Source organism: Pseudochaenichthys georgianus, chromosome 6 (genome assembly GCF_902827115.2).
Source record: "Pseudochaenichthys georgianus chromosome 6, fPseGeo1.2, whole genome shotgun sequence".
NCBI lineage: Eukaryota > Metazoa > Chordata > Actinopteri > Perciformes > Channichthyidae > Pseudochaenichthys > Pseudochaenichthys georgianus.
This window is the reverse complement of record NC_047508.1, coordinates 44,208,186-44,231,351: the sequence shown is the minus strand read 5'-3', so window position 1 is coordinate 44,231,351 and position 23,166 is coordinate 44,208,186. Positions and strand designations below refer to the sequence as shown.

At 44.7% G+C, this 23,166-nt stretch overlaps 1 protein-coding gene across 1 annotated transcript in view; it reads right to left on the bottom strand.

The window, feature by feature from the left end:
• The window catches only part of LOC117447926 (receptor-type tyrosine-protein phosphatase zeta-like), a 103,255-nt gene extending 80,437 nt beyond the window's left edge, over positions 1-22,818 (bottom strand). Inside the window, exon 1 of the mRNA XM_034084943.2 lies at positions 22,524-22,818. Coding sequence (XP_033940834.1) covers positions 22,524-22,596 — 73 coding nt within the window. The 5' untranslated portion in view covers positions 22,597-22,818. The remainder of the gene's footprint in view (positions 1-22,523) is intronic.
• Between the last annotated feature and the right edge of the window lie 348 nt (positions 22,819-23,166).

Genomic DNA, 23,166 nt, shown 5'->3' with positions numbered 1-23,166 from the left:
ATAAATTGCCGACTTATCTGAACAGTAACTTAAAACAGAATCTCACCCCTGTGGGTCGAACAGCACATCTGTTAGTTATCCTCTTCATCAATCTTCAGCTGCATTCAGGGACAATAAGACAACTTCATATCTGCTTCCAATTAGATTGCTTTAATTATCAGGCATTTTACAGACTTGCAGGATTAACCTTTCACCGTGCAGACATGAGAAAAGTGCAGCTGCTTTTTACTCAAAATTCCTTCAACACAACCTGAGGCCTCGCTCTGAGGAGAACCAGGAGGAGGAAGAGGAGGAGGAGGAAGAGGAGGAAACATCTGCTCTGATTGCCGACATCTGCAGAGTCTTCAGGTGTTTCCCTTCAGACATGACACGTCGAAATGCAAGGCTTTGGGTACTTAAAAAGACATTAAGATGTTTCAATGCGTGGTTCATCAGATGTTTTGAGTTTCTGTGCATGTAAATGGTCTGCAAAGGCTAGAATCCCAACGTTCCCCTTTAATTGTTTAGAATAAAAAGGAAGACCATAACAAATGCCATATCAACTGTATACATTTTGTCTGTTTAAGCAGAAATTGGCCGCTTCTAATCGAAATATCTAGACTTTTCATGAAGGGGCTGGCGATGTCATCGTAGGAAATGGAAAAGGATCTTGCTTTTGGCTGTTTGATAGACAGAAACTATCATACAAAAGCTCTACGGAAGTCAGATATTGCGATAACAAGCTCAGTCATACAAAGTGGGAGAGAATAAATAAGAATATAATAATGTTAAACAAAGAAATAGTAGCATGAACAGACGATAAAAAGCTAATTTGCGAAGCTAATCTGCCAAACAACAGCAGGTAGTATGTCGTCCAGATATTGTATAAAAAGTCACAGGGGCACTTTTTGGATAAATAATGAAATGAGGGTCTCCCAAACGCCCTGCCAGCAATATCTTACCGGAAAGAAATGCAACACACAGCAGGTACAGAGACAGATTCTGCCTTCGGGAGGTGGTGGAGACCAAAAACGGAGCTAAAAATAGGACACATATTGTCTTCAGGTGGACACAAAAATGTCTCCACTGTTGCTTTGTGGAAACAGGATGTGTAAATAAATAGACATTTTATTTGTTATATTTACTTTTGTATAAAAGGCTTCTATGCCCCTAAGTCACCTGACAACGCATTCATGCTGTGCGAGATGTACTTGTAGTCGTGTCTTTCACATTGTTGCAAAAACCCGACAGATCTTAGTCTCTTTTACGCTCTTTTTTCCTTCTTCTTCTTCTTCTTCTCTCACTTCTTTGCAGACTCTGGGGTCCTGACCCAGTGCGGTACACCTCGACCCCCCGCCACCATTAGCTTGTAATGTCGCTGATAAGCTCATTCTCCCGCTGCACTCAATGGAGGCTGATCTGGATAAGAGGATCAGACTAATGCCCGAAATGTAAAATGTAAATGTTTGGTAAATACTTGAAAAGCCTTGTTGAGGCCCATCCACTCCCTTTGTGCACGCCAACATCTGCCCAAAGCGTCTCCACATCCACCTGCTTAGACCCCCCCCCCCCCTCCGCCAGTTGGTGAATGGGGGAGTAAAAATGGAGGAGGACTTTGACCGACCTGCATCCCCTTTCATCGCTGGTCTTTTTCAGCACCACATTTCGCATTCAGAGGCTTAAAGAGACCATTAAAAACGTGTCTGATATTAAAACTGCTGCAAAAAATACACACTCGACAACATGGAAAGCCAAAAACTGTAAAAATATGCAGAATTGAAGTGTCATTTAGATAATTGAAGGGACTGTGGAGCCAAGATCTCACTTTTTTGTTACGCTCAGAGCTGTGAGACTTGTAGTCTCCCATGTATAACGAGAGACAGCAGGAAAGTACAAGTTGAAAGATGTCCTCTTGATCAAATCTGAGAGTAGATAAAACTGACTTTAATTAGATTGTTCCTAATTTATAACATAACTGTGTCACTTAAAGACTGTTTTGAAGGTCTTGTACTGCGACTTGTGCAGAAAGAACATTTGAAATTAGACGACTTTCACCATTTTTGATTGTTAAAAAGGGTCTTTTGTGCTTGTTGGGACTCCTTTGTTTACTTCCAGAACATTGTGACATCACTATGTAACACTCGCGCTTCTAGGCTAGCGCTCCAACACATTGTACGTGATAGGCTAATGGGCGGGACAACTCTGAGAGGTTGACCAATCACAACAAAGCCATCAGCAGGAGAGGACTCTTTAAAGTAGAGACACTACATACTGATATACACTTGAACATCAGCAGGAGAGGACTCTTTAAAGTAGAGACACTACATACTGATATACACCTGAACATCAGCAGGAGAGGACTCTTTAAAGTAGAGACACTACATACTGATATACACCTGAACATCAGCAGGAGAGGACTCTTTAAAGTAGAGACACTACATACTCATATACACCTGTACATCAGTAGGAGAGGACTCTTTAAAGTAGAGACACTACATACTGATATACACCTGAACATCAGCAGGAGAGGACTCTTTAAAGTAGAGACACTACATACTGATATACACCTGAACATCAGCAGAAAATGACTCTTTAAAGTAGAGACACTACATACTGATATACACCTGAACATCAGCAGGAGAGGACTCTTTAAAGTAGAGACATTACATACTGATATACACTGAACATCAGCAGGAGAGGACTCTTTAAAGTAGAGACACTACATACTGATATACACCTGAACATCAGCAGGAGAGGACTCTTTAAAGTAGAGACACTACATACTGATATACACCTGAACATCAGCAGGAGAGGACTCTTTAAAGTAGAAAACTACATATTTTAATAAACCTATATACACAGGTTTCTTACATCTGCTCTTAGGCTAGCCCACACTAGTGCTACCCCATTCTGCTCCTTTTCTGTGCGCTGCTGTCCTCGACCACTTTGAGCCTGTATCCCACACTTCTCTCTCGGATGCATGTCAAGCACCTGCGGCCGACAAACTGCACCTCAGACAGCATTCCCTCTCGCCTTCTCAGAGATGTTTTTGATTCAGTTGGAGCAAGTATTTTATTAGTCATAAACACCTCTCTTAGCTCAGGTTGCGTCCCAGCTGCCTTCAAACATGCTGTGGTCAAGCCACTGCTAAAAAAGAAAAATCTCGACCCCTCAATTCCCGGAAATGTTAGGCCCATCTCCCAGCTACCTTTTTTATCCAAAGCCCTGGAGCGAGTAGTCTACGCCCAGCTGCAGTCTTTTTTAATCTCACATGGAATCCATGAAAAGTTTCAGTCTGGCTTCAAACCAATGCACAGCACTGAAACAGCCCTTTTAAGAGTTTTTAACGATCTGCTCCTAGCCGCCGACTTAGGTAGCCCGGCTGTCCTGGTGCTATTAGACCTAACAGCTGCCTTCGACTCAGTGGACCATAGCATCCTGTTGTCACGGCTTGAACAGTCTGCTGGCATCACAGGCTCTGCCCTTGCATGGTTCAGGTCCTACCTGACAGACCACAGTTTTTCAGTGCAGCTAGGTGCCTTCTCCTCTGCAAAGGCCCCTCTTACTTGTGGGGTTCCCCAAGGCTCTATCCTGGGCCCCATCCTCTTTTTATTGTATATACTGCCCCTAGGTTAAATCCTCAGAAAACGTAACATTCCCTTCCACTGCTACGCTGACGATGTTCAGATTTATCTGCCTCTCAAAGGAAATGACAAACACTCACTACAGCAGTTGATGGATTGCCTGACAGAAATGAAGTCCTGGCTGAGCAGACATTTTCTTAACCTCAACGAGAGCAAGACTGAGGTCATCTTTTTTGGACCCCAACCTCCAGCCTCTTCTGTTGACATTCTGGGTCCTCTTAAAACAAACATCCTCCCCTCGGTCATGAATCTTGGAGTGACTTTTACTAATACTTTTAAATTCGACAAGCAGGTCAGCAGCGTAGTGAAATCCTGCTTTTTTAAATTAAGAGTATTGGCCAAAACCAAGTCTTTTTTATCTTTCAAAGACCTGGAGAGAGTTATCAACGCCTTTGTGACCTCGAGACTCGATTATTGCAACGCTCTATACGTGGGTATGGACCAGGCCTCAATTAAACGCCTGCAGCTAGTGCAGAACGCAGCGGCACGTCTTCTCACTGGCCACAAAAAGCGTGACCACATCACCCCAATTCTGGCCTCATTGCACTGGCTTCCAATTCGGTTCCGAATTGATTTTAAAATCCTTTTATTTGTTTTCAAAGCACTAAATGGGCTGGCTCCGGCCTATATAGCTGAACCCCTCCAGCGCTACACCCCAGCCAGAGCGTTAAGGTCTGCTGACCAGCTGCTGCTGGTAGTGCCTAAAACCAGGCTAAAAACCAGAGGGCACCGAGCCTTCGCGGCGGCTGGCCCCAGGCTCTGGAACACTCTGCCCCTCCAGGTGAGGTCGGCCCAGACCCTGGGGGTTTTAAATCAAAACTAAAAAGTCACTTCTTCACCCTGACCTTCTAATCATAGCAGAGCACGACTCATGTCACTTCCCTGTGTTTGATTTTTATATTTGCTGTTGTAATTTATTGTCTTCCGTTTACATCGGTAGTAATGTGTTATTTATTATCTGCATGTGCAGCACTTTGGCTCGACCGAAAATCGTTTTTAAATGTGATATAAAAATAAAATTTGATTTGATTTGACACCTGAAGAAGAGCAGGAGAGGACTCTTTAAAGTAGAGACACTACATACTGATATACACCTGAACATCAGCAGGAGATGACTCTTTAAAGTAGAGACACTACATACTGATATACACCTGAACATCAGCAGGAGATGACTCTTTAAAGTAGAGACACTACATACTGATATACACCTGAACATCAGCAGGAGAGCACTCTTTAAAGTAGAGACACTACATACTGATATACACCTGAACATCATCAGGAGAGGACTCTTTAAAGTAGAGACACTACATACTGATATACACCTGGACATCAGCAGGAGAGGACTCTTTAAAGTAGAGACACTACATACTGATATACACCTGAACATCAGCAGGAGAGGACTCTTTAAAGTAGAGACACTACATACTGATATACACCTGAACATCAGCAGGAGAGGACTCTTTAAAGTAGAGACACTACATACTGATATACACCTGAACATCAGCAGGAGAGGACTCTTTAAAGTAGAGACACTACATACTGATATACACCTGAACATCAGCAGGAGAGGACTCTTTAAAGTAGAGACACTACATACTGATATACACCTGAACATCAGCAGGAGAGGACTCTTTAAAGTAGAGACACTATATATGATATAGACCTGAGCATCAGCTGGAGAGGACTCTTTAAAGTAAAGACACTACATACTGATATACACCTGAACATCAGCAGGAGAGGACTCTTTAAAGTAGAGACACTACATGCTGATATACACCTGAACATCAGCAGGAGAGGACTCTTTAAAGTAGAGACACTACATACTGATATACACCTGAACATCAGCAGGAGAGGACTCTTTAAAGTAGAGACACTACATACTGATATACACCTGAACATCAGCAGGAGAGGACTCTTTCAAGTAGAGACACTACATACTGATATACACCTGAACATCAGCAGGAGAGGACTCTTTAAAGTAGAGACACTACATACTGATATACACCTGAACATCAGCAGGAGAGGACTCTTTAAAGTAGAGACACTACATACTGATATACACCTGAACATCAGCAGGAGAGGACTCTTTAAAGTAGAGACACTACAGACTGATATACACCTGAACATCAGCAGGAGAGGACTCTTTAAAGTAGAGACACTACATACTGATATACACCTGAACATCAGCAGGAGAGGACTCTTTAAGACTCTTTTTAAAGTCTTGTAAGGCTGCTTGTGCCTAAAAAACATCTAAGATTAGCACCTTTTGTCTTTTTGTTAAATAAAAAAGTGTTCTTTATGCCGAAATACATATTATTCAACTAATACATCTAAAAGGATCAGACTAATGCCTGGAATGTAAAAGGTCCCGTTTCTACATGAACAGCCTTGTTGAGGCCCCTTGAATCCCTTCGTGCCCCCCACACATGCCTATAACGCGTCCTCACATTCACCTGCTTAGATCTCCCTCAGTTACTGAATTGGGGGGAGAATTGACCCTTTATTTCATTTTCTTTTTTTACAGAAGAGGACCCGCGTCCCCCTTTCATCGCTGGCCTTTTTTTCTGCGTCACATTTCGGGGGCGATGCATTCAGAGGTTTCAAGAGACCATCGAACATGCAGGAATCGAAGAGGGGACCACACACTCGGAGGACAAATCAAATGGCTCTCCACCAGCTACTCTACGGGGCTCCACTTATTCTCCCCCACCACCCCTCACCAAACTCCCCTCTTTTTTGTGGGCCACCCGGATCTGACCCGTCATCCATTACAGTGGCGTTGGGCAACGATGAGGAGGAAGGGGGAGGGTGATGATGAAGAGGAAGGGGGGAAGGTGGCAGATCACCAGGCGGACACCAGCAGAGACAAGATGGTTGGCTCACATTAAAAAAAAGAAAAAACACCCCTCATCCCTCAACCGCCCTGAAACAAGAGGAGACAAATGAGGAGGGGGATTAAATAAAGGGGGGTGAGGGGGGGGGGGGTAGGGGTAGACAGTAGCAGGATGAAGGCATGAGGCTCTGAAAAGGGGGAAATGGGGACAACAGGGCGGAGGAAGCTGTGAAGCGGGACAGAGGAGAGAGAAATGGGAGATTAGAGACGAGGATGGAAGATCAAAATGGAGTCGTAAAGAAAGATTGAAGATGGAGAAACTCAGAAACTCTTAAAGCCACGAAGCCTAGAGATATATGGGCAGCAGTGGCGGCGCTAGGGGGGGCTACTTGGGCTCAAGCCCGGATGTTTTCTGTAAAAAGCCCCGGATTTTCACTTAAAAAAAACAACAACAACAATGTCATCACCAGCAGTCAAGAAATGGATGATGTTTCAGGTTGTTAATCTAATGGTGATATTCTGCCTCTGGCTGAACTGAGTAAGAAGTGAAAAAGAGTGAGGTAACGTTAAGGTTATGCGAGTAACATGGAGTAACCACACGAAGTATACCCTTATAGGTTAGTATGTATTCAGAACATGACTACAAATTATCCTAAGATGTAACGTTAACCCTTCATACCTCAGTCTGCTTTTAAGACACTAAAATAACGTATTCCAATTTGTATTTTGTTTTCGCGCGTGGAATTATACCGGCTCTCGTTTCAATACACATGACAACAGAACCATAGCAACGGAACTGACAGGCAACCCTCTGAATCAGACTCCGATTGGCTGTGACTGCATCCAATCAGAGTGTCCGATTCAGAAACGTGACTCTTACACTCTTTACGTCACAAACAAAGATGGTGGATGAGAATAGATCTATACAACGATAAGCAATGCGCCAGAATCAAGGTGAGACTATCCGCATCCTTTAAAACTCTACGCACATTCGTTTCACCTTAATAAGTAAACGACTATTTGAGTGAGTTAAGGCATTAGTTTGCTTCATTAAAGGGTGTTAGTGAGTGTTCTCCAGTGCCTTTTGTCCGCTTTAAGGTATTATTAAGGTAGGGTTAATATTGCTCTCAAAGTGCACCAGATTGATGCTTTCAACTTCAATATTTAAAAAAAAATCCCCAACCCAACGACTCCTGGGCTAAACCCCGGATCTCCTACAATCCTAAATCCGCCACTGATGGGCAGTTAGATCAAGTACTTTCTTGCTGATGTTCAGGTGTATATCAGTATGTAGTGTCTCTACTTTAAAGAGTCCTCTCCTGCTGATGTTCAGGTGTATATCAGTATGTAGTGTCTCTACTTTAAAGAGTCCTCTCCTGCTGATGTCCAGGTGTATATCAGTATGTAGTGTCTCTACTTTAAAGAGTCCTCTCCTGCTGATGTCCAGGTGTATATCAGTGGTATTTGTCTCTACTTTAAAGAGTCCTCTCCTGCTGATGTTCAGGTGTATCAGTATGTAGTGTCTCTACTTTAAAGAGTCCTCTCCTGCTGATGTTCAGGTGTATATCAGTATGTAGTGTCTCTACTTTAAAGTCCTCTCCTGCTGATGTCCAGGTGTATATCAGTATGTAGTGTCTCTACTTTAAAGAGTCCTCTCCTGCTGATGTCCAGGTGTATATCAGTATGTAGTGTCTCTACTTTAAAAGCCCTCTCCTCCTGCTGATGCTCAGGTGTATATCAGTGTGTAGTGTCTCTACTTTAAAGAGTCCTCTCCTGCTGATGTTCAGGTGTATATCAGTATGTAGTGTCTCTACTTTAAAGAGTCCTCTCCTGCTGATGTTCAGGTGTATATCAGTATGTAGTGTCTCCATGCTTTAATGTTCAAAAAGCTCTTTCTTGTTCTCATACTGCCTGTGCTGCAGCACCTCTGTTCACCCTCTGTCTGAAACCAGAGCCCAGTCTGCTCTGATTTCAGAATATATATTTAAGCAATAGCTCACGACAGGCCGTGGTATATGCTCATTATATCACAGCTAAGGGGCGTGGTTCGGCCCGACGCGAAGCAGAGGGTCGACAACCCCCAAATGATGTCAACCCCCCTTGATGTCTTCGTCTGGACCGCTGCGTGAAAAGGAGGGTTTCTGCCCCGTTACTTCTCCGCTGTTGTCTTGTCCCAGTTTCTCAGACGCGGAGGGATACTGACTTGTTGTAAAAAGTAACTACAATTCTACCCGTGGTATACACTCAGAATATCACAGCTAAGAACCAATCAGATTGCTTGATTTGACTTGTCGGTTTTTATAAAATGTAGATGTTTCTCACACACACACACACACACACACACACACACACACCCACACCCACACACACACACACACACAACACACACACCCACACACACACACACACACACACCACACACACACACACCCACACACACACACCCACACACACACACACACCACACACACAACACACACACCCCACACACACACACCACACATCACACACACACACACACACACACACACCACACACACAAACAACATCACACACACACACCACACACACACACACACACACACACACACACACACACACACACACACACACCACACACACACACACACACACACACACACCACACACACACACCCCACACACACACACACCACCCACACACACCCACACACACACCCACACCACCACACACACACACACACACACACACCACACACACACCCACACACACACACACACACTTTCGTTAATATTAACGAATACTAATTAAGTCAAGTGCTGCTTAACCTGCACCCATCGCTCTGTTATGCCTCCAACCTTGTGGTGTTGTGTGTGTGTGCGTGTGCGTGCCCCTCCTCACACTGCGCTCTCACACTTCTCCTCGCCATCGTTGTCGCCGGCACTGGGACAAATCACATTGGCCATCGTGCGTCACGCTTAAATGCTTCCCCCCCCCTTTTTTTTTTAAATCACCCCTCACCCTCTTCTATTCTCTGTCCCCCTCCGCCCCTCCTCTCTCTCCTCAATCTGCCCTCTTTACACCTCCCTTCTTGCTGTAGTTGCCCCCTCTCCCACTGTTCTAAACAAATCTCCCGTCTGACAGCATAATTCGGCCGGGAAGGCGGCGAGGGACCGCAGCGCCTCCTCAGCTGACCTCTGCTGGGACCTCCCGCCCGATGTTTCCCCACGTAACCCCGGACCCCTTTTCAGAGAGAAAGAGAGGCGACTCGGAGGATTCAACCGTGGCCCCTGTTTATGCCCTGAGTGAATGCAGTTGAGCCTAATTCCCACTAATCTGGTCATCAAATACCCCCACGACTGGAAATCTGCTTCTTTTTTGTGTGTGTGTGTGTGTGTGTGTGTGTGGGTGTCCTCTATTAAGACTATCAGTGGGGCAGCGAGTCCAGAGAGATGGAGGGATAAAAACGACAGAGAAGGTTATAAGAAACACGAAGGCTGCACTACAAAAACTTGAAATCTTGCCAAGTATATTCGTCTAATATCTAGTCAGAATATGTCTCGACATAAAAACTTCAGAAGTGACTGCACTGAGATATCGGGTCTTGTTTTTAGACAATGGCTCATCTTGTTAAGTCAAACAATCTTATTTTGAGTCGTATCTGGGAGGCGTGTGGCGCAGTGGTCTAGTGCGTTGGTGTTCGGATCAGGGGGTCACAGGTTCAAACCCCCCTGCATGTTGTTGTGTCCCTGAGACACTTTCAGCCCACAGTACTGAGTATGTTAGTCACTTTGGATAAAAGTCTAACAAGTAACATGTAATTTATCTCAAGATGAAACGCATATTTTTTTTACATATTTGCTAGAAAATCAACATCAGAAAAGTTTCGCGTCTTATTTTGTAACAACATTTCCTGATTCTGGTCAAATATAGTTCAAAATAAGTTCGCCCGCTAATTACAAGATCTGATTTATCTAAATATCCCGTCTTATTTCAAGAAATCTTACCAAGCAAATGTCCACTTGTTCTACTGGCAGATCTTTGAACTTATTTCAAGTGAAAACAGCTTGTTTTCATTATCGTTTAACTTGTTTTTGGAGCAGCGTGTGTTCCCGTGTGTACGATTTGGGGAAAGAAAAGAAGAAATCGGGCTCGTATTGACTTGCGTTTGAATTGTGATATTATGAGCAATATTAGATAGATTGATCATTATCCACATAGAGTGGCAAAGTCACGCCCATCTACTTCCGGTCCATGGGACCTTATTTCGGAAAAATAATGTATTGAAGTCAATGGAGAGAGAAAACGTATCTTTCTATCCCGTTTGAATTGTGCCAAGAATTACACATATGATGTTTGTCAATCTTAAAAAATCAAAAAATGTCAAAAAAGTGACAGTTTGTCGTAAAACTGTTGAAATATAAGACTATGTAAAACACAACTAGAAAGACTACAAATCCCAGAGTCGCGTAAGTGATGTCACAATCGTTTTCCTCCACTAAGAGATAGCCAAGATCAGCGCCATATAGATAGAATCTATTTTTATGGCACTGGCTAAGATAAGATAACTTTAACAAGATGCCTGTGTGCTTAGAACCAGGTTGTTATCATACCAGCAATGGGTCTTGCTCGTTCTTTCGCTTCCCATCTGATGAAAGGACCAGGAGTGGCTGGATCAAGTTAGCTACCTAGCTAGTAGCTAGCACGTTAGTTAGCATTACAGCCTTGTCATTTTTATTAGCCTTAATATGAAGTAACATCAAGTAACCCAACATGTTAAACAGTAAGAGTGGTAGTCATATTTTGTGAACCCTTTGAAGAGTACTGTCACCGGTGTGATCATTCTATAATACACCATTTAAGCCCGGGGCAGAAACGCTAACGCTACATTAGCATCGGTGATCTTTTGTACTTCACGCTATCTGCACAAATGGTTGACATTAAACATTAAAAAGACCAGGCAGTTCAAAGAGAATCGAAGGCAGGCAGCTTTGCATGACGTTCTTCTGGACGTGTTTCCTTGTGGTGATCGTGAGGGTAGTCAATCCTTTTGTTGACAAGACAGTAGTGACGGCCATCTTGGTGACGTGTGTTGTTGTGAGAGTCTGCGAGACCAGAGATGTAGTTCATTAAGCGTTTCACACCATTTTTTGACAAACATATGTGTAATTCGTTGCACAATTCAAACGGGATCGAAAGATAATCTTTGTCTCTCCATTGACTTCAATACATACTTTTTTCTAAATAAGGTCCCATGGAGCTCCCCCGGAAAGGGAGGGACTTCGCCTCTCTATAGCAGTGCTTCTCAAAGTGTGGTCCGTGAGTATATTGGTAACATTTCACATTTGAAATAAATACATTTAAGTTTTCCGCACTCTCGCGGGAATATCTCCGCAATGGAACGAGCTTAAGTTTCACTTTCTATTGCATGATAAAGCTCAGGGCAACACCTTCGTCACACATGTTGCCACTTGTTTGTACCATTTCCAGGCGATTTATAATCTGTTCTAGAAAAACGATGTGTTTTGGGATATTTGTGGAGTTAGGTGGTCCGCGAGTGTTTTTTTATTGGTTAAGTGGTCCTTGGTATGAAAAAGTTTGAGAAACACTGATCTATAGGCATTATGATGCTTCTAGTTTAGACTTAGGCTGTCCTATTGTTCGGGTCAAATCTGACATATTTACGACTTCATCAACAATCGTAAATATTGTGTTTTACATTTGATTGCCTCAAGGCCTCAGGATATCCTCCACAGTAGGCATCTGAACATATCAAATTGCCGATCCCCACTTTCATTTAATTGTGTGTGGTTTAATCAACATTCTATCTCCTATGATATTCCCATTCAAAATGACCACCATAAGACATGATGGGTAACCCTAGATCAGAGGTACTACATTTGACCAAGGGCTACAATTAATCCAAGAGGCACTTTCGGGGGCCAGCGATTTTTATATATATAGAAGTTGTTGACCGGGGGGAAGTGGAACACGCTCAGGTCAACTCGCCGGAGCCTCGCAGCGGGGCTGCTGCAGAGCCCATAAAGCAGACTCTAACGAAGGATCACCTCTTCTTCAGGGCAGGGAAGGCTACGCAGTACGCAGGCTACTGCAGTCAGCTGCTGCCTCTCTGTTGAACTCCGGTACTGCACTTTACTCACAAGACATTGTAAACAAAAAAATTAGTGGGGAGTGAACGCACTAGCCACTCCGCCAACGCCACCCGGATGAGAATGTCTGGCGGGCCGGATGTGACCGGCGGGCCGCCAGTTGATGGTCACTGCCCTAGATGATGTCCCTCCATCAGTTAATAAGATAAGAAGTAATTTATTGATCCCAATTTGGGAAATGTTTGAGTTGCAGCAGCATAAAAACAACAACACAAGGCATTGCATATACGTAGAAATAAACAATACTAGAATGTAAACATCTCAAAATAGAATTAAAGCAACATTGAAAAGCAGAACATATACAGTAGGCCGTGAAGATAAAACATCTATAAACTCTGACAATAAAACACTATTGAAGGGCTTTAGACATCATGTTGGAAAACATTTCAATATCCGTTCTTGGGGTACTCATTGCGGTGTTTCATGTAAACCAGTAGTCAGACACATTGAGTTAATGTAAGAGCAGTAAAACACACCGGTGAAAGTAAAGGGGGGGAAACTTTGCATCACTGAAAGTAAGCACTACAGAGCATTTATTCTGCCCAACACATTGATTTCACTGCCATTGTTCTTTTCCTGCCGTCTTTGTTTTGTTAGAAACACTTCAAATCCAAGGGCATGTGCCAGAGTATTTGCACAAGACTTAACACCTGCCCCTGTATAGTGTTTAGGGGGTGTTAATTATGGCAATACCAAGCAAGATGCCTCCAATTAGGATCAGGTTATTCAGCGCAGCAGATTTCAAATGATGAAGTACCGTACTTTTCGGACTACTTTTTCCCCCATTTTGTTTGTACCGCTAACGGCCACTAGGGAACCTCCTAAATCTATGGATTTTACAGGTAAAATTAACCACCTTTAACTCTATGGGCTCTAGGACCGGTCCGCGCCCGCCACCTCTAAGCGGCGGGCTCCAGCAGGAAAAGCTGGAGGCCGGAAAAGAGTGAGACAGGTAGCGCGCCAAAGTAAAAGTGGAACCGAGAGACAGAACGAGAGCAAGACAGACGGACAGGTTAGCTGCTGCGGCTCATATGCAGGTGCGCTTTATAGTCCGAGAAGTACGGTAATAATCAAATTGAGTTTCGGATGGTTAAAGCCGTCGTCCGTAATTCAGTATATTGTGGTGACCACCTATTTAACCACTGGGACATAATTCAAACTTGGAACTACAGTTGCGGTTATTGTTCCCACACGGACATGTTATGGGTTACCTATAAATAGTGTGTGCCCTCTTAGCTCTCTCTCTTGTCGACCCGGGCTGCGATCCCGACAACATGTCCTTTGCAGCTTGTGAATAAATTACGATTCTTGCACTTTCCTTGCACCGCCTCTGACTCCATATCTCTCGGCACTACACTGGTGACCCTGACAAGTCTCGAGAAGTTTCCGGGACGGACCCGAACACGGCAAAAGGAACTCATGTTTCTTTCTCGAAATGCCGGGGATTTTTGGAATCGTCCGTGGCTGCCACCGGCACGCGGACTGAGGCTCGGTGCGCGCCCCGCAGAAGAGCTGGGGACGTTGCTCGCCGTTCCCGCATCGGCTTTCCAACCAGCAGGGGGACGATGCACGACCTGCTGGGTCGACCAGCAACCCGATTGCTACCTCGTGGGCTTGTTTCTTCGGGGCGTGCGGCTGCACGTCCAGGCTGCGCTAGCTGACGACGACTAGCGGCTAACCACGAGGGGCTAACGACAGCTAGCAGCTGCCCATGGCTGCCAGCTAGCGGCTAACGGCTAGCTGTTAACGGCTGTCGACATATTTCTGTTAACATCTGACTGTTGACAATTCTTTCCGGTGCCGGAGAGGAGGTTCGACCAGCCGGTTGACCTCGTGTGGACACTCATTTTTTTCACCACCTCGACGGCGGTTCCAGACGCCACTCACGGTATCATCGACGCCTGGGTGGTGCACTCCTGGACCCCCTCTCGCCTCGACAGTTCCGGACGTCGCCCATGCTCCATCGGCCCATGGGTGGCGCGCTCCGGGACCCTGTCTGGCCTCTCCTGCTTCCCGGTGATGCCTCAGCACCTGCTGAGGACTTCATGCCCGCCGCCGCGGCACGTCTGCCTGCGGCCGGGTTGTGCTCCTTCCTCCCGGGGGGACTGCTCCTCTCTTCCGGGGATACCTCGACGCCTGCCGAGGACTTCATGCCCGCCGCCGTTGTGCGTCTGCCTGCGGCCGGGTTGCCCTCTTTCCTGCTGGGTTCTCCGCAACACCTAGTGCGGCCCCCTTACGACGGCCCGCCCTCGGTGTGGGTGCCCCCGCCCTCGTTAGGGCCCCTGCCCTCTCCTGCGGCCCCCTTTCGTGGCCCGTTCCATGGCCCGGTCCTCACCTGCGGCCCCACCCTCCTCGGCCCTTGTGATGTTTCCTCCACGGACGTGGGGATATATTTTTTTGCCATGTTTGAATTCTGGGGGGGCTTGTGTGGTGACCACCTATTTAACCACTGGGTCATAATTCAAACTTGGAACTACAGTTGCGGTTATTGTTCCCACACGGACATGTTATGGGTTACCTATAAATAGGTGTGCCCTCTTGGCTCTGTCTCTTGTCGACCCGGGCTGCGACCCGACAACATGTCCTTTGCAGCTTGTGAATAAATTACGATTCTTGCACTTTCCTTGCACCGCCTCTGACTCCATATGTCTCGGCACTACAATATCTCAATTGTATGAGATACAGTATATGTATTCAAAATAACTGTGAACCAGCACAAACAGCGACAACGTTTGCAAAGGTTGGAGGATGGGATGGGTGGGTCCAAAAGCACCAGGCTTTACCCAAAGCCAAAACACATCGCATCTCAAACCTAACCAAGTTTTTTTGTTGATTGAATCCAATCGAGGCAAACTGACAGGTGTTCCTACTACTTTAGGAGAAACTCGCTGAAAACACACATGGGCTAAAACACTCTTTAGTGTCCCCTGGTCTCCCAGCTGTGAGCGTCACTCTTTAGTGTCCCCTGGTCTCCCAGCTGTGTGCGTCGCTCTTTAGTGTCCCCTGGTCTCCCAGCTGTGTGCGTCACTCTTTAGTGTCCCCTGGTCTCCCAGCTGTGTGCGTCACTCTTTAGTGTCCCCTGGTCTCCCAGCTGTGTGCGTCACTCTTTAGTGTCCCCTGGTCTCCCAGCTGTGTGCGTCACTCTTTAGTGTCCCCTGGTCTCCCAGCTGTGTGCGTCACTCTTTAGTGTCCCCTGGTCTCCCAGCTGTGAGCGTCACTCTTTAGTGTCCCCTGGTCTCCCAGCTGTGTGCGTCGCTCTTTAGTGTCCCCTGGTCTCCCAGCTGTGTGCGTCACTTTTTAGTGTCCCCTGGTCTCCCTGCTGTGTGCGTCGCTCTTTAGTGTCCCCTGGTCTCCCAGATGTGTGCATCACTCTTTAGCGTCCCCTGGTCTCCCAGCTGTGTGCGTCGCTCTTTAGTGTCCCCTGGTCTCCGTTGTGTTTTGAGCTTCTTGCAGCGTTTTGTATTTGCAGCGTTTGGTCCCCTCTTCTTCATGTCTCTTCTACATCAACATGTGTCCCCTCTTCTTCATGTCTCTTCTACATCAACATGTGTCCCCTCTTCTTCATGTCTCTTCTACATCAACATGTGTCCCCTCTTCTCCATGTCTCTTCTACATCAACATGTGTCCCCTCTTCTCCATGTCTCTTCTACATCAACATGTGTCCCCTCTTCTTCATGTCTCTTCTACATCAACATGTGTCCCCTCTTCTTCATGTCTCTTCTACATCAACATGTGTCCCCTCTTCTTCATGTCTCTTCTACATCAACATGTGTCCCCTCTTCTTCATGTCTCTTCTACATCAACATGTGTCCCCTCTTCTCCATGTCTCTTCTACATCAACATGTGTCCCCTCTTCTCCATGTCTCTTCTACATCAACATGTGTCCCCTCTTCTCCATGTCTCTTCTACATCAACATGTGTCCCCTCTTCTTCACGTCTCTTCTACATCAACATGTGTCCCCTCTTCTTCATGTCTCTTCTACATCAACATGTGTCCCCTCTTCTCCATGTCTCTTCTACATCAACATGTGTCCCCTCTTCTCCATGTCTCTTCTACATCAACATGTGTCCCCTCTTCTTCATGTCTCTTCTACATCAACATGTGTCCCCTCTTCTTCATGTCTCCTCTTCATCAACATGTGTCCCCTCTTCTTCATGTCTCTTCTCCATCAACATGTGTCCCCTCTTCTTCATGTCTCTTCTACATCAACATGTGTCCCCTCTTCTTCATGTCTCTATTACATCAACATGTGTCCCCTCTTCTCCATGTCTCTTCTACATCAACATGTGTCCCCTCTTCTTCATGTCTCTTCTACATCAACATGTGTCCCCTCTTCTTCATGTCTCTTCTACATCAACACGTGTCCCCTCTTCTCCATGTCTCTTCTACATCAACACGTGTCCCCTCTTCTTCATGTCTCCTCTACATCAACATGTGTCCCCTCTTCTTCATGTCTCTTCTACATCAACATGTGTCCCCTCTTCTTCATGTCTCTTCTACATCAACATGTGTCCCCTCTTCTTCATGTCTCTTCTACATCAACATGTGTCCCCTCTTCTCCATGTCTCTTCTACACCAACATGTGTCCCCTCTTCTCCATGTCTCTTCTACATCAACATGTGTCCCCTCTTCTTCATGTCTCTATTACATCAACATGTGTCCCCTCTTCTCCATGTCTCTTCTACATCAACATGTGTCCCCTCTTCTTCATGTCTCTTCTACATCAACATGTGTCCCCTCTTCTCCATGTCTCCTCTACATCAACATGTGTCCCCTCTTCTTCATGTTCCTTCTACATCAACATGTGTCCCCTCTTCTCCATGTCTCTTCTACATCAACATGTGTCCCCTCTTCTCCATGTCTCTTCTACATCAACATGTGTCCCCTCTTCTCCATGTCTCTTCTACATCAACATGTGTCCCCTCTTCTCCATGTCTCTTCTACATCATGTCTCTTCTACATCAACATGTGTCCCCTCTTCTTCATGTCTCCTCTACATCAACATGTGTCCCCTCTTCTTCATGTCTCTTCTACATCAACATGTGTCCCCTCTTCTTCATGTCTCTTCTACATCAACATGTGTCCCCTCTTCTCCATGTCTCTTCTACACCAACATGTGTCCCCTCTTCTTCATGTCTCTTCTACATCAACATGTGTCCCTTCTTCTTCATGTCTCTTCTACATCAACATGTGTCCCCTCTTCTTCATGTCTCTTCTACATCAACATGTGTCCCCTCTTCTTCATGTCTCTTCTACATCAACATGTGTCCCCTCTTCTCCATGTCTCTTCTACATCAACATGTGTCCCCTCTTCTTCATGTCTCTTCTACATCAACATGTGTCCCCTCTTCTTCATGTCTCTTCTACATCAACATGTGTCCCCTCTTCTTCATGTCTCTTCTACATCAACATGTGTCCCCTCTTCTCCATGTCTCTTCTACATCAACATGTGTCCCCTCTTCTTCATGTCTCTTCTACATCAACATGTGTCCCCTCTTCTTCATGTCTCTTCTACATCAACATGTGTCCCCTCTTCTTCATGTCTCTTCTACATCAACATGTGTCCCCTCTTCTTCATGTCTCTTCTACATCAACATGTGTCCCCTCTTCTCCATGTCTCTTCTACATCAACATGTGTCCCCTCTTCTTCATGTCTCTTCTACATCAACATGTGTCCCCTCTTCTCCATGTCTCTTCTACATCAACATGTGTCCCCTCTTCTTCATGTCTCTTCTACATCAACATGTGTCCCCTCTTCTTCATGTCTCTTCTACATCAACATGTGTCCCCTCTTCTTCATGTCTCTTCTACATCAACATGTGTCCCCTCTTCTCCATGTCTCTTCTACATCAACATGTGTCCCCTCTTCTTCATGTCTCTTCTACATCAACATGTGTCCCCTCTTCTCCATGTCTCTTCTACATCAACATGTGTCCCCTCTTCTCCATGTCTCTTCTACACCAACATGTGTCCCCTCTTCTCCATGTCTCTTCTACATCAACATGTGTCCCCTCTTCTTCATGTCTCTTCTACATCAACATGTGTCCCCTCTTCTCCATGTCTCTTCTTCATCAACATGTGTCCCCTCTTCTCCATGTCTCTTCTTCATCAACATGTGTCCCCTCTTCTTCATGTCTCTTCTACATCAACATGTGTCCCCTCTGTGGAAAGAGACTCTGAAAGTTTCAGGAACAAAGATTTTCTCTCTTTTTGATCCATTTCTATAAAAACCTGTCTGAAAATGAACTGATCAGATTTTGGCCACTTGATGATGTCATAACGATGTGTTGTCTTGTGTAACCATTAGCCAATCAGCAACAAGGTAACCCCCCCCCCCCCCCTTATCACCTGAATCTCCTCTAGAGCTCCATTGAGTTCTTTGTAACCAAATGTCTCTCAGAGGGGCGTGGGGAGGGGCTCCTTGTTTTCATCTAAAGTCACAGACAGAGAATCAGCACTTTGGAAACAGGGCTGAAACAGAGAGGATTATGGGTAATGCTGCAATGATCTGTTTGGTGTTTCAGCCAATCAGAGACAAGCTCTGGATATATCTGAGACCTGATATATTGATGAAAGACAGTATAATAGGGGACCTTTAAAGGCTAGCCGACACACTCTCCCACAGCCTTCCTTTTCCAAAATGGGCTTTCAGACAAACTGGGGAAAATGAGTATATTACAAAAAGACTGAAATGTTTCCGGTAGGCATCACATGGATCCCCCCCCCCCACCTCCCTCTGCATGAGTTTGACTGACAGCCTGCCGACTGTGACGGCCATCTGTCAGCAGACTCCGTTAGACAACAAGGGCACGGCTGGCACTGCCCATTCACAAATATCTTTAGGGAGGACAGATGGTGCTGAGATTTCTCCTCGTGTCTTTTCCTTCCTCCGTCGAATATATGGCACCTGCTTCATTTTTAAGAAGCCCCAAAAGGGAGGAGGCCTTCTGCAGGTACCGAACCGTCCACATCCCGGCACAAAAGCTTTCACAATCCTGAAAACAGGCTGCGACCAGATTCGTTTACCCCCTAATCTTTGTTTCACCCCCCGAAAAGATTCAACCAAGCAGATCAGTGTCTTTCTGGCACGCAGCGACTGCACCGGAGGATCAGGAGCTGGAAACCCCTTCCTGTGTTCAGGCTTATGGAGACAAATCCCGATTCATCTGCCCTGGCTTCCCAACGCTTTTGGACCCCGAAGGACGCACCGGTGGGTCCCTGAATACAAACCCAATGCAAATGGAGAAACATTCTACTTGACGTGTTGGAGTTCAAAAAGATACCAATAATGTCAGGATGGGTTTAAGGAGAGGCGTCTTCAGAATGCACAACATCGAGAGTATCTTTGTTGTTAAACATACAGAAAGATGCATCCTGGGTTTGAGTGTTTGAAGCATGACGGGTTTGAGTATGACATGTATCATGTATTGCGGAGACCAAAACTAAGTCACCAAATCAAACGACTGCAAAACACATGGCCGACAACTGCCGTTTCCCCCAGGGGTGTCAAACTCAAGGCCCGGGGGCCACATTCGGCCCGCGACTTCATTTTATGTGGCCCCACAAGAGCTTGCAAAGAATATAATATGTTTATTATACGGTTACATGCTACAGAAGCACGTTGCCCATAAACTACATGTCCCACAATGCATCTCAAATATGACCTTTTTCTCAGAATTTGCCTTTTTTTCTTCAAAATATGCATTTTTTCATAGAATTCCTTTTTCTCAGAATTAGATTTTTATTTCAAAATGTCACTTCTATTTCTTTTTTCTCCAGAATTTGGCTTTTCTTTTTAAATCATTTTGGGACATACGCACTGAAGAGACTTGCCCTAGACTTCTGCTTTCAGACGTAGTTAATTATGAGGTTATTACCCTATCCGATGATAATCCAATGCAGAGGCAATGATGTAATATAATACATTATTTTATATATATGATATATTTATATATGTATATTTAAAAAACTGTATATAGTCTTAAAGTTACAACCGGCCCTTTGAGTGCAACCATAATGCTGATGTGGCCCGCGATGAAATTGAGTTTGACACCCCTGCTCTAGTAGAAACATGGACAAGATGCCTTTAAGGTGCTCAGAAAAAAAGGATATTATAACATTTAAAATACCATCACTGGCCAGACTCCATTGGCTGTTGAATACCATGAAGCAGAAAACGACCAAATGGAGCTCGTGGCGAGAATCATCCGGTCCTCTGATTAACGCCCCTTAATCTCAATACTCACTGAAATAGTCTTTAACACGCAAGCTGTGGATTTGTGGTTGAATTCTTGCACATTCAGGTGCTAAAATCCACTTACGCGGCTAATTGATAAAGTAAATTAGCAGCTAATGTGTTAACAAGTCGCTAATTAGCTTAGCTCTGCCCTATTAACTTCACCGAAGAAATGATGTGTCAGCAGGATTACAGGAAAAACTTCTTGTCAGAGTTTCACAACATTTGGTGAAATGGTGAAGCAAGAGCGAAGAGAGAAGCCTTTACAATTTGGAGCAGATACAAATAATAATGGCAGATATACGAGGTATGTTTCCCTTTCGCTAACAGTGCAAGATGGGGCGTTTGTGCTGCATTCAAGTGGTGTCGGAATAAACGGAAAAATGGCTTTTGGACGGGCAGAATAATGATGCCAAAGTGATCGATCCCTCCTATATCATTAATTTTTAATCGCTCAGCCTGAAATCACATTTGTATTTGAGTACATCAGACTATTTCTGATTTAAATAAAGATTTGTTCTCTTTTATCGTCAATCTTATCACAATGTTAGTTAGAAATAATCTCAATTAGAGGTTTCTGATTAATTGTTCAGCACTGAATCAGACTTTTATTCATATCACACCATTTCTGATTTGAATAAGGATTTTGCCAATTTCAGACTTCTTTGTTAAGTAAAAGTTATTGTACGATTGCAACTGGGGCTTTATTTGTCAACTTAAATATGTTTTTGTTAAATATCTTAAAGTATAATGTTCCAAATAAGTGTAATTTCAGCCTTGGTGCTGAAACACATTGGTCATATTTGCCCAGAGAGAAAACATGGCCACTTCTAGCATTTCCTCACAACATCTCAGAAACAAAACAGTATTTAAAGTATCCAAAAACCAACTCTTGAAAAATTCATGGCTGCCATAAAGCAGGATGTTTCTCAACATGTCATTTAAAAAAAAAAAAAATACCTCCCTTCTGTTGTGCTAACCGCAGGTCGGAGCACTCCAAAACAGACACCAATCAACCCTGAAGCCAATTGACTTTAACAGCAGACACGCAGGTCTCCAAACACTCTGAGACATTGCAACATATCTTCCCTCTCTCCTACACACCATAAAAGTCTTACAAAAATGCATGTTGTGTGCAGGGATGGGATGGTATCTGTTCCTGTGCAGCATGATGGGATTACTGCGGTTGTTGTTGCCATATATGGAGCCCCTGACACCCCTTAATCAGCCAGTCAGACTACCGTGTCCAAACTTCTCTTTTCATGCTTGACAGCTCCGGTTGGCAGCTGATATGTGACGCCCTGCGCCTCGGAGAACGTTTTAATCTGCGGTCCCACAGCACAGACAATGATTACCCACAAAAAAAAAACTTCAGAAACATGAGAAAATATATCTTTGCTTTGTTGAAAAAACACATTTGGATTCGTTTTTTTTTTAGCGTATTCAAAAAGATGCACAACGCGTTACGCATGACTGATTACATTCTGGGAATAAAACAATTCCAATTCTAACAAAACACTGCATGGTTACATTCCCGTGCTGCTTTGGACAAGGCACACCTGCGCAATCACCGCAAAGTTGATGCAGGAAGTTAAAAAAAAACCCTCTATTTGTTGATCAAAATCGAAACATAGAGGAGGTTTGAGGGCTTTTGTGTCATGTGAGGGTAACTGGGCTTACCTTGTTGTGAGAAGAGGATGATGAAGAAGAAGAAGAGTGCAGCCAGGAGCAGAACGCAGCCCGTAGTCTCCATGTTGGGTTAAAAAGCTCGCAGTGAATAATGCGTAATGTGTGGGGAGCAGGTCCCGGTTTGCCCTCACTGCTCCATGCCGCTCCTCGGTGTGTCCGTGTGTGAAGTACAGATCCCGGGTCCCGGTGCTCCGCCGCGTCCGCTCCTCTCCACACCGACTGACTGACTGAGGACCAGCCGTCTGCCTGACGCGGTGTCACGCCCACAACGCGCAGACACACCGGCCTCACCTCCTCCACAGCAGCCCCTGGGACTGACGTTAAGATATTAATATTAATAAGTTAAATAATTACGTGTTTTTATTGTGTTTTCCAAGAGTCATGGGTTCATGTTGTCATACTTCTTTTACTCTATTTTGCATTTTATTGTATTTGTTTGCACAATAAATATATATTTTAGTAACATGTTAACAAAACAAACTGGCATTTATGCATTGTGGTGTACATTTTTTTTTTTATCATCTATTATATTTCATGTAGGCATTTGTTAACATTTTATGATTTTAGTGTCAGTGTCAGTGTGCGGTTATTGAAACGTTAAGGGGAAATAATTAATAAAGACATTAGGGTCGAA